The sequence below is a fragment of the Brassica rapa genome, chromosome A05, assembly GCF_000309985.2.
Source record: "Brassica rapa cultivar Chiifu-401-42 chromosome A05, CAAS_Brap_v3.01, whole genome shotgun sequence".
In the NCBI taxonomy this organism is placed as follows: Eukaryota; Viridiplantae; Streptophyta; class Magnoliopsida; order Brassicales; family Brassicaceae; genus Brassica; species Brassica rapa.
In genome coordinates, this window is record NC_024799.2 from 16953395 (window position 1) to 16966580 (window position 13186).

Genomic DNA, 13186 nt, shown 5'->3' on the forward strand with positions numbered 1-13186 from the left:
GTGTAAGTTCTTAACAGCCATAATACTATTGTTTCATATATCGGTATATAGTGCTGAGTTGTTATAGAGTTAGTGTTTTGGACCTTTTGGTGCGCCATATTATTGACAACGTTTTTACGCTAAATGTGGACCAAAGTTGTATATGATAAAGTTAGTGTCAAATACTACTTGATATGGTAAGTGATGTGAAAGGAGACGTATATGGATTAGATTTGGCTGCCGAAATTATTGAGTCTTCACCCTCGTCTAAACCACTGGTAATAGGAATTAATGTTTGGTAATACACCATAATTGATAAATCAAAGAGAGCATTAAGTTATAAAGAAGTAAAAAAAAGTTCAAGGGATCTTATCTATCTCAAAGTTGCGTGGATCTTCTTAATTCTTATCGACAGGCAAGAAAAAGAAACTAATCTTATCCTATAAGAGAAAAGGATTTGAATTCTCCAAGAAGATGTTTATATATAAATTATTGTCATTAATCTTGCCGTGATACAAGAAGTGAAAAGACTTTCGACAAGCACTTAAACCAACCAAAGAGGATTCATAGGCGAACCCGTGAACTCCACCCCAATTATCTTGAGACTAGATTAGTGGAATTATTCAGACTCTGGTCCTAATCGAGAGACAAAACATTTTGGATTTTGTTTATTGATCACATATCCGTGGTACTACTGTTTTGTAGTTTTACTTTTTAGACCATCTCCAATCCAACTGCAAAACACTATTTTAGTGTGATTTTTACACCAAATCATTTCTAATGGAACTGCCAAAATCACATCATTTTAGTGCAATACTAAAATTTGACACCAAATTTGGTGTGACACTATTCACCACACTAAATCACTATTCATTTATTTTATTACTAAAACATACAATTAAATAAATGATAAATAAAAAATTTAATACATATAATATTATAAAATAGTGTTAGTGTTAATTTTAGTGTTATGGTTGGAGAAGACCTTGATTTTAGTGATGAAATTATACTAAAATAATGTGGTTTTGACACTAAAATAATGTTAATGGTTGGAAATGCCCTAAGATTTCAAAGATTTCAGACCACTAAACCTAGAGTAATTTATTAATTTTGAGTTTATATATACATTATAAAAGTCTGGAGGTACATTTCATCTTTAAAAACAGCTTGTGAGAAAGTGTCACTGAATTTATAAGCGATTTGTTTTTTCTTTAAATTAAAAAATAAGGCTAATAACATTTACTAAAAACACAACATAGTACACAATTTCTGTTTGATACACAAACATATAAAAGTAAGCTTAATACTGCAATTTAAACGTTGTTAACTGAGAGTGAATGCCAAGCATGGTTTAATGCAAATGAGATGATTGCACCAGTAGGACAGGCCAACAATAATGAGGTGAACCAAGCCATAAGTTTGGGTAGTATTTGCATGCTAGATGGATCGTGGACAGCTTCTGACAGACTTAGTGGATGTGGATGGGTTTGGACTGACAGCACGGAAAACGTGCAACTTATGGGAACACGAAATTTCACTCGTTGTGAATCAGCACTGCACTCGGAGGTAGAAGCACTGCGATGGGCGATGGAGAATATGCTTCAACACTCACCGTGCCAGAGATTTGGAACAGACTGCAAAGAACTAATCGCAATGATAAAGGAACTTCAGGAGTGGTCAAGCTTCGCGACAGAACTGGAGAAGATAGAGACGCTGCAGATTTGTTTCCCGGAATTCGAGATCATCCATGTGCCACGAGCGTGCAACCAATCTTTAGATTTTTTAGCTAAGACTGCAAGAACTTTTCGTAGGAAGTTATTTTTTATTGGTTGTTCTATTCCGGTCTGGTTACCTAGACCACCTCAAGTTTGAGTAATAGAATGACCGTTTGACATCAAAAAAAAAAAAAGTTGTTAACTCATTTTTAACAATATATGGATTTACTTATTGAAATAATCCGTACTTATATATATCTATTACTTGAAAATAAAATGGTTTATATATGTTAACAAAGACGAATGTTTTGTTTCCCTGTGCTAGACTGGTCCTGGATAATATAGTAAGTAGTCAAATAAAAAGTTTTGAATTTGCTTACATGTAAAACTTTTTCGTGAATATTAGTGGGAAAGATAACTTTTGCGCGTGAAAAAAAAATATTTTTCTTTAAAAATGGGATTTACTTTGTGTTATGCGTTAATGCATTAACCCAATCGAAATATCATCCATAAAAGTTTAGCTTTTACAAACTGGTGAATCAATTTCTTCTCAAAAGAAGAAGAAGCAGTAATTTAAACAGAAACCTTGAAGAGAGACAACTCTATACAAACGGACAAAGAGACCAAAGTCAGAAATTTCGACGAATTATACATATTTCAAGTTACTTCGGGGAGGGGGAAAAGGATTTGGTTCTTCCTCTATATTGCTCACAATTCAATATATAAACGATCCATACCAACTTTTAATTGTTTAGCTTCTGATCAGTCGTGCTCGTCGAACCCTACAAAGCATTATCAAAACCATAGCCACCAAAAACAAAACATTATATAAGAAGCATCCTAATGTAAACACATGCAAGTCATTTTGTTAGTCATTTGCAAAGGATTTAAAATCCATGTTTTCCCTTTTTATGAAGATAACTAATATTTACCCCAACAGATGTGATAAAGCTACAAACGGCACATTTCACAGATCTTGCTCCATATTGATACATTAGTAGCATCTTGCAGCTTCCGCAGTTCACATGCGCTACCTGATTCGCTAATATTCAACATGCAAGAGACACGAGAGTTAGTCATATTGTTGTTTATAAACCAATTGACCTAACATAACTTGAAACTAAAAAAGAACACAGAGAGCTGTCTTATCGATTCTTAATTCGGCGTTACTGATTTTAGTATTATATATCCGAAAACCAAACTAGACTACAGATAACTGAAAAGAAATCAACACTTGAAATTGGTTGTATTATCTTAAATCTAAGGCCCTAAACCAAATAAGACTCACAAAAGGACAAGAACTTGTAACCCATGGTTTGCTTCACTATGTTACCACTCGGGTTAAATCTGTATAATGGATGGTAATGGAAAAAAAACAAAGGATACATTTGATATTGGTTTTGGTTTCTCATATTTCTTAACCAAAACTCCAAACTAAAATTAATTCGAGATCGGATTAACATAAACATCAATATGCATGTGTGAAAATGTTTATATATCAAATGCAAACCTTCCAGGGCAAGATTAACGGTGTGACAGCAAGAACATTGAACACTTGTAGCTCCACGAATGTACATTAAAAGTGTATGGCATCCTCCACACACTAACTGAGCCATCTCCGTTCCTGCATTGCCAATTATTATTATTAAAAAAAATATATATATATATATATAAACTCAAAATCTCGTTAATCGACTTTTCATCAAATAAGTTGACTGATAATTACCCGGCGGAGGAACGGCCGTGACGGCGTTACAGACGGCACAACAGACAGAGGTTGCTCCGACCGGATACATCAGAAGGTTTCTGCAACCTGAACACACTAACTGGCTCTGTCCACCTGTACTACCTATAAATCTCTAAACCATTATTATTATCTACTTATTTTTGCAAAAAAAAAGAATTATGGATCAACGATGAACTCATGTGGACTAAACAAATGGTTTCTGGGAATTTGAATCCATACAGATCAAGTATTTGCGATAAATGTAACGAAGAACACATGAGGTTATAAACAAAGAGAAGTCTATAAAATATTTGATCGGTTAAAAGAAAAGAATTTGAAACAATCTTAGAATGGCTTTTTAATTATTTTCTAAAAAGCTAAAACATATGTCATGATTCGAACTCTGGATTGTTTAGGTTCTGAAAACAGAGGATCCATCTGGGTTTAAAGTTTTGTTATTTGAAAAGAGTCTATACCATTTGCAGGCGACGGAGGAGTATATGCTGGAGCCAGTGGCGTCGCCGGAGGTGTTGGATATGGTGCAAGGGGGACTGGCATTATTCGCTCAATGGATTATTGCAAAAAAAAAGGAAAAATAATTTTATAACTCTCTTTCTTCTCTATCTCTCTCTCTATATATATAAATCTATAATGGTTTCTCTCCTTGTTGATGTTCTTAATGCCTTAGAAGAAGAAGACACATCTTGTGTTCTTCAATTCTTCTTCTCCCATTTCCTCACTTTCATCATCTATACAAACAAGCACAAAGGAAAACAATGACACAAAAGAGAAAATAAATCTTAATTTTACTAAGAAGGTAATAAATCTTCAAGAAAATATAAAAATGTAAAAGGAAAGAAATCAATTCTTTTTTTGTTTGGATAAAATATCAAAACATAATTCAATGCTTGAAACTTAAGAAACATGTGAAGACTAACTTTGGGGTCACACCATCACCATGACGCTCTTTGACTAGTACATAGCTAATAGTGGAATCTCGTTTTGATGTATTTTTGCAGTTACATAACGTTTGTGTGTATGTATCCGGAAATTCGAAAAGAGAGATGTGAATTGTGAAACGTTTGAAGATTGTTTTATTATGCGAGGAGTGGGGCAAACACACACCTCTCTTGCAACTTGCATTTTATCATTTAAATAGAGAGAATATGAAAGAAAATTAAAATCTATTTGTTTCAGGCTTTGATTGGTAAAAACAGAGAGTTTATTCGAGTAAAACATTTTACTCTAAATACCTATATTACATGGAATCAAAAAAGATACGCGGAAGCGTAATTGTATGAAAACGTCAACCAAGATTTTGTGATTAAAAAGAAAGTGTTTCAAAAAGTAAAAAAAAATTAAAAGAAAATACATAAAAGAATAAATGAAAATTGAAACAATATAACTTATTAAAATATAAATATCATATAAAGATAAAAACTAAATTTATTAAAACTAAATTTTATCTGACGTGTTATTAACGATTTATCCTTTATGATCTTTTGTGATTTTCATTGAAGATAAAAATATCAAATAAAATTCCATTTAATTAACTGAAAATATATTAATTATAAAAAACAAATAATATATTTTTATATATTTCTCATTTTGTTTTAAATATATATATATATATATATATATATATATATATATAATTTTTCATAACAAATCTTATAAATATCTTATTTTCTACTTTAAAGAGGTACTTAAGTTCTTCAATAATATTATAATTTAATTATGAATTAGAATTATATTAAAATTTAAATTTAAATTAAAAAAGAAATTTTATTATTGTGTATTGATATATTATATAAATATAATTACATTATCAAATTGAATCGCAGATAAAAATACATGATTTAATAAAACAAATATGTTTTAAATTTATAAAATTATATTTAAGTTTATCTGTACAAAGAAAACACAATTTTAAGTTATAAAAACAATTTTAAATTTTAAATAAGTGAATGTTAATTTATATTCAAATTAATATAAATTTATTTTTTAATTTATAAATGGAAACTCTTAAAATTAAATATTAAAAATCAGATATATTATTATTTAGCTTGACAAAAATATATCAATATATTTAAATAGATGAATTGTTCTATATTTTGTGTTCAAAAGAAAAAAATGAATTGTTTTATATTGATTCTCACATATATATATATATATATATATATATATATATATATATTTAATTTTGAAAGTTTATCATATAGTATTATAACCTGAATAAACTTCGTATATGATTGTATTGGTCACATTATTCTTATAAGGAACGGTTTAATGAAAACAAAATATTATAAACTACTGATGTTGCATTATAATACGGTAAGATTATATTGGTCCAGACTATAAAACAAAATAAAGACTTACCATGGGCCATGCACACAGGAAATTCAGTTACCCAATCAGTTGCGGAAGCCGGAAACTTGGTTTCTGTGTTTTTTGTTTTACCAAACCTACAATGTATTGTTTGGCAGCTCATTGAATTCATCTACATGCTCATTCATAAAAGTGAAATTTTTGTATGCATGTGCACATAAGAAAGACATCAAATGTAGTGGGCAAGACTAACAATAATTTTGATTTATTAGGTTGCATATCATATCAAGAACAGCTTTAGATTTGGTTTGCCATTATTTAATTATTTGATGGGCCCAATTTACTTGTGTTAATGCTTCTTTATAAAATAACAATATTAACTTTTCATATTGTTATGTCAACTTCACTTCACATGTGAGTTCCTGAGTCACGATCTCCATCGTAAAATCTTCTTTTGTTTTGTTGTAGACTGTATATAAAATACTAATAATAATAATTTATATATTTAGGATAATACACAAAGTAAATTCTTAGTTTACATATAAGAATATTTCAGTTAAGGTGCAAATAGAAATGGAATCTAAATAAAAATCTAGATTGAGTATTTTACCCACACAAACAGGAAGAGTCCACTATCACTTTGGTGATCAAGTCGATAGGTTAGATAGTTCTAGAACTTTATCTTTTATGCATGAAAACTATTTATTTTAGCATGTATCCACGTCAGTTCTGAGTTCGATTTTTGCTGAGAACTAAATTATTGGTACTTGTCCAGTCTCGGCTTGGATTTTGACCCAAGTGATTTACATGATGTGTTGTAACAGACAAATTGTCCAATTCCTACTTCGTCATAAGATTTTTCAAACTCGGACAGGCAGAGAGATAATATCTACAAGCTAAGTCCACTTTGTATCACTAAGTACGTTCTTACCAGAAATAACCAGATCAACCGATAAAACATATATAAGAAATATTTATAAAAAAAGAGAGAAAAATGCACTCTTAATTATCTACACTACAAGAACGTAGAAAAAAAAAAGAATATGGAGCTGTGTGTTAATATTATGATGGACAATATTTCTGTCTTTCCCTTTTTAGACTTTTTAAATCTTTGGGTTATTAGAAAACCAAGTTCATGGTGAAGAATGAAAATAGAACAAAAGAGATGTGAAAATGGCTTTTCTCGTTAATCAACATAGTTCATATACTTGCTTGCTTATATGTAATCAGTACCGACTCTAAGCAAGTGCACATGGTGAAATTGGAAAAAGTCCAATTTTTATTTGAAGGTCCACTTAAATTAGTATATAAATGTTTTTACATTTAGATTACTTTTTTTTTTACAACGAACGGTCATTCTATTACTCAAACTTGAGGTGGTCTGGATAACTATACCGGAATAGAACAACCAATAAAATATAACTCCATATGGAAGGATCTAGCAGTTTTAGCTAAAAAATCAAAAATCTGGTTATGCGCTCGTGGAACATGAGTGATCTTGAAGTCCGGAAAGCATATCTGCAGAGTTTCTATTCTCTCTAATTCTGTTGCAAAGCTTGGCCAAGCATGAGGTTCCTTAATCATAGCGATCAGCTCCTTGCAGCCTGTCCCAAAACTCTGGCATGTCGAATGTTGAAGCATATTCTCCATCGCCCATCGCAGTGCTTCTACTTCTGAATGCAAGGCTGATTCGCGTCGAGTTATATTCCGTATCCCCATAAGTTGAATGTTCCCAAAGCTATTAATCCAGACCCATCCATATCCACTAAACTGAGCAGTAGATATCCAAGACCCATCTATCATGCAAATATTACCCAAACTTATGGCTTGGGGTTCCTCAATATTGTGACCTTGTAGCACTGGTTGTACCATCTCGTTTGCATTAAGCCAGACTTGACATTCACTCTTTGCATATCGAACTAGCTACAGAGGAACTCATTCTATCCCCCTGAAAAATTTGTCATTCCGAGCTTTCTAAATATACTAGATTATCCAGGGATAAGGATCCTTGTCTAGTTCTGGTTTGCTAATGATGTTCTTCCTCCATAATATGTAATCCATATTTGCGTAGACACTCTGTACCAAAAATATACCTGGACTTGTTGGAGTTGCTGATAAGGACCAAACTTGTAAAGCTGGTGGGCATTCGAATATAGCATGGGTTACAGATTCTTCTGTTCTTCGCATCTTGGGCAATAGTTATCACACCTCATATTACGCCCTACTAAGTTTCTCGTTACTTCCACATGATCGGTTATCAATTGCCATATAAGATGGCATATCTTTTTAGGCACTTTTATCTTCCAAGTAAAGGCTTGAAGCTTAGTGATACTTGGCTCCAATACTTCATTTTCTTCCTTAGTCTTTAATAAATTCTGAGGTACCCAATATCCAGATTTAATTGTGAACTAGTCATTCCTATTGTAGTTCTAACAGAATGTATCAAGACGATGAGTTGAGCTTATGGCCAAACTCCTTATGAGTGGTATATCATCAGGATTCACATAATTCTCCAGTAGACCAACGTCCCAATCCTTCAATACCTGATTAATAAGATCGATGACTCATATGTTCGGATGCATAAATGGGGCTAAAGGGGTAGTTGGTCTAGCAGGTGTCGTAGGAATCCACGGATCCTCCTACATCTTGACTTCGTATCCAGAATGTATCTTCTATCTGATTCCCAGTAGTAATAGCTTTCTTGCGGCAAAAATGCTAGTCCACACATAGGATGGACTGCTTGCAGAATTTACTCTTAGTGGCGAACTCAGTCTATAGTATCTTCTCCTCAAGACTCGGGCAACCAACGAAAAATGATATTGAACTAGCCTCCATAGTTGTTTTGCAAATAGTGTCAGGTTGAACTCATGGATCATACAGAAACCAATCCCACCCTCCTCTCGTGATAAACATACATTTTCCCATTTCGCCCAGCGAATTCTTCTTTTTGTGGGATTTGAGCTCCACCAGAATTGTGCAATGGCACTTGCAAGGTTTTCACATATCTCCAATAGGAGCATGAAAGTAGACATAACGTATGTCGGAAGAGCAAGCAAGATGGATTTAATCAACACTTCCTTCCCTGCTTTTGAAAGCCATCTACATATCCATCCATTCACTCTGTGCATTAACTTAACTTTGAGAAAGGCAAAGAGTTTGCATTTGAATCTACTAATATCTTATGGGATACCTAAGTATGTTCCCATCCCTCCTTCATTCTGAATTCCAAGTGCATATTTAATCTTTTGTTTGACAGTTGCATTAATCTTTTTACCAAAGAGTAAAAAAGATTTATCAACGTTAATACAGTGGCCTGATGTTTTACCATATTTCCTGACTATTTTCATTACTTCTTCACATTCACGGGGCTCCGTCTTACAGAACAAAAGGGTATCATCAGCAAAGAAAAGGCTTTCATTACTTCTTATATTATCGTAATTATGTACTTTAATTTGCGAGTAAATTTTGTGATCTATCATAACTCTCAACTGATTCTTTATGTACATTGTTGTATACACATATATAAAGGATCCAGCCGGATTGTCGTATAACCTAATACCGGCTGAATCCTTATGTAATTATGTACTTTAATTTGCGAGTAAATTTTGAGATCTATCATAACTCATAACTGATTCTTTATGTACATTGTCGTATACACATATATAAGAGATTCAGCCGGATAGTCATAAAACCTAATACCAGAAATATATGTTTGCGGACCAAATTCCTAACATCTTTTAAACATAAAAATGTGATATCTTTCATATGAACACCATAAACCACCAACAATGGAAAGTTCTGAAGATTTGAAAAGAAGAAGAAATGGTCTCGTTTGAATTTTGATACAACCATTCACTACAAGAAAACATCTCATTTCCAAGCGGCGTTTTTATTGGGAATCCATCGAAATGACCATTTTCATTAAAAAACATGTCGCCGGATATCTTTTGTTAGAAACAAACTGTCGTAAATTTATCAAAAAAATCTAGGAATTGGTCGTCAGGAGTTCATCAAGAATTTTTAAAAACTAACCAAAAATAAATAAAAAAGGTTTCTAATTTTCTAAAATTTTTAAAAATTAATTTTATGTAACAAAATATACCAAAAATATAAATATTTTATAATTTTTTAATAAAAATATAGATTCCTTAATCTAACAAATTAAAAAAATAAAACAAAATTTCTAAACTTATAGAATTTTAAAATTATATAGAATATTTTAAAACATTTTGATGGTTTTGAATATTTTTCCTGATGGAAATCAAAATTTTGGTCTCCGTCATGAATCCATTGTGACCTACAGTGATAAGTTTGATGATAAATAGTTTATATTTAATAATTTTGAGAATACTGATTTTATACACAAGGGTATAAACATAAACAAGGGAAATTAGGCCAAGTAGCTAAGAAAAAAAAAACAGAATTAAAAATCTAACCAAAATTCCCCTCTCTCTCTTACTTTCTCTTTCTATCTCTCTCTCTACTCTCTCTCCCAAAATCTATTTTCTCTTTTTTTTTGGTCATTTAGCAAAAAAAGCCCTATAAACAATGCATTTGATTGTATATCAGTTTTTACTGAATAAGTTTTACATTTCAATGTGTTACACACAAAAAAAGTTTTACATTTCAAATGAACAAGATGGTATATTTGAAAATGCCACCTCTATTAATTTTTTTCTTTTATATAAGTGAGGTACATACTCTAAATATATTATGTATATTTACGTATTCATAATATTTTCAAGGAAAAAAATGAACTTAACCTACAAATTGATAATTTAACTTATTCAGTAATAGCATTATTACCTACTGTTAAGAAATCAACAAATTAGTAATTTAAGACTTCCGATGAAACATTAAAAAGAAGTTAAATGAATGTAAAACAGAAATTTCTAAGATTACAAAACGAAAGATATATAGTATGTTTTTGTCAAAAAAAAGAAAGATATATAGTATGAACAAACTTTTCTGATTCAAAAGGAGGAAATATGGGTATCTAATTAAGAAGAGATTGGACAAAAGGGTCCATTCTGTTAGGGATCAAGAGATCTGAGCCACAGTGGAAAATCCAAACGTCCTTTTCAAGAAATTGTAAAAGACATATCAACAGAATATGCCATTTCCAGAAGCAAGCAAACACACATGAGGATTTCTCAATCTCATTCATGACCACCAAGCCAACACATGTATGTATGTATGTATGTATGCAGGTATGTGTGATTTTGAGGAATGGGAGAAAAGTAATAAAAGGACAAATGATTTGATAAAATGATAAAACGTAGATAAAAAACGCAAAAGCTATGATTTGATAAATAAATAAAAAAACACTAAAGCTAGGGTCATGTTAGAACATTTTGGACATTGTCGTCTAGACTCTAAAGACGGTTAGACCATCTCCAGTGTATTTTCCTATTTTTTCCTCTAAAAAGGAAAACTATATAATATAGATGAATTTGTTTCCAATGTATTTCTCTATTTCTTCCCCTAAAAAGGAATATTTTTGATATATTATTTTCTAATTTTACAAATAGTACAATTTATTTGTAAAAGTTAAAAACCAATCCAATTTAGTTTAACATTCATACAACTATGATATTATTTTCGCTGAGTATTTTTATAGAAACTATTATGTAAATAAAAAGTATAATTATATATTTATATAAACAGTACATTTTCACTAAAAATAATTATTTTGGTTATAATTGTTAAAGTAAAAAGTTAAAAGATTATTTTATGAATAAAAAAGTATGTCTCTATTATAGAGGAATGCTATTTCTTCCACTAAATATAGAGGTGAAAATAACAATATCTATTTTAGAGGAAGAAATAGAGTAGAGTTGAAATGATTTTACCTCTAAATGCTATTATAGAGTTAAATATAGAGGTAGGTTGGAGATGATTTTAGATAGCCATTAAAGAGCAGCTATGGAATTGTCCACATCTTACTTAAAACAGTGATGGCCTAGATGAAGAAGATGCATACAATAACCCTTATTAATTAGTTTTTTTCTTTATATGGTAATGTGGTCAATGCACACCTTTTTTTTTGTAACAATGCACAACTTATTAATATGAAAGCCTTTAAAAAAAACAAGCGCCATCAACCATTGCATCAGTACATATTCTTTTCCTCTAAAATATTTCATTGATGAAGAACAAGTTGATACACTGAGCTAGCGAGTATTGAAACTCCTAGAAACTTAAGCCAGCAGTAGAAAGAACATAAGTTTCAAATTGATATATTTGAAAATATTGTTTTTCTGTAAAATATTATACCAAACTTTTAGTTTTTGACATAAACAAACGGCTTAACTCATATGGTTAATGATTTTCTCTTCGACGGAATTATGGTTAATGGTCTCAATGATGCCAATATCTGTCTCATGCCTAAGAAAGAAAAACCAAATGAAATGTCTCAATTTCAACCCATCAGTCTTTGCAATATCAACTATAAGATAATATCAAAGTCTTATGAAAGAGATTAAAGAAAATACTACCGGATCGGATATTTGAAACCCATTCAACCTTTGTTGCTGGAAGACAAATATCCGACAATGTACTAATAGCATAGAAGATGTTCCATGCTCTTCGTACAGATCCCGGCGGAAGAAATAGGAGGATGACAATAAAGACAAACATGAGTAAAGCTTATGATCGGCTAGAATGGATTTTATCGGTGCTGTTTTGAATAAAATGGGATTCTCAGCCTTATGGATTGAGTGGATAATACGATGCATAACATAGGTGAAATATCATGTCCTGTTCAATGGCCACCTAGAGTAAATATAACCCTAGAATGGGGATTGCTTCAAGGAGATCTTTTATCTTCTTTCATCTTTATCTTATGCACGAAAGAGCTCATTAGCCTTCTCAATCACACAGAGAATCAAGGTAAGATAACGGGGATGCGCATCTCACGCGCTAGCCCTCCGGTATCACACCTTCTCTTTGCTTATGATAGCATGCTCTTCTGTAAGGCGCAGCCCCGTGAATGCAATGAAGTCATGAAAGTTCTTAAGACATATGGGAAAGCTTCTGGACAGTGTATTTATTTTGAAAAATCATCCTTGCTCTTTGGTAAGAGGATACCCAGAAACGTGAAGGAGGCTGTCAAAATCTCAACGGGAATCACATATAAAGGGGGGGGGGATGGGAACTTATCTTGGAATCTATGAGGACATTAGTGGCTCGAAAAAGAAGGTGTTCGCTTTGTTGAAGGATCGGTTGCAAAATCGGGTTAATGGTTGGACATGCTGATGGCTAACAAAGGAAGGAAAGGAAGTACTCATAAAGTCTATCCTATTGGCTCTACCTACTTATGCAATGTCAACTCTTCTACTACCGTTAGAGACATGTGAAAAATTAGCTATTGCCATTGCACAGTTCTGGTAGAGCTCAAACCTGCCTAAAAGAGGTATACATTGGGTAAAATGGAAAA

At 31.8% G+C, this 13186-nt stretch overlaps 1 protein-coding gene across 3 annotated transcripts; it reads right to left on the minus strand.

Annotated features, from left to right (window-relative positions):
- Positions 1-2187: 2187 nt before the first annotated feature.
- LOC103874754 (protein LOL1) lies at positions 2188-4618 on the minus strand. 3 transcript variants are annotated; one of them, XM_009153190.3, is made up of 6 exons: positions 4359-4618; positions 3897-4169; positions 3421-3543; positions 3205-3318; positions 2627-2736; positions 2188-2476 (listed from the first exon to the last, which is right to left on the minus strand). In XM_009153190.3, the coding sequence occupies exons 2-6, from the start codon at positions 3976-3978 to the stop codon at positions 2438-2440; spliced, it is 468 nt and encodes a 155-aa protein (XP_009151438.1). In that variant the 5' UTR covers positions 3979-4169; positions 4359-4618; the 3' UTR covers positions 2188-2437.
- Between the last annotated feature and the right edge of the window lie 8568 nt (positions 4619-13186).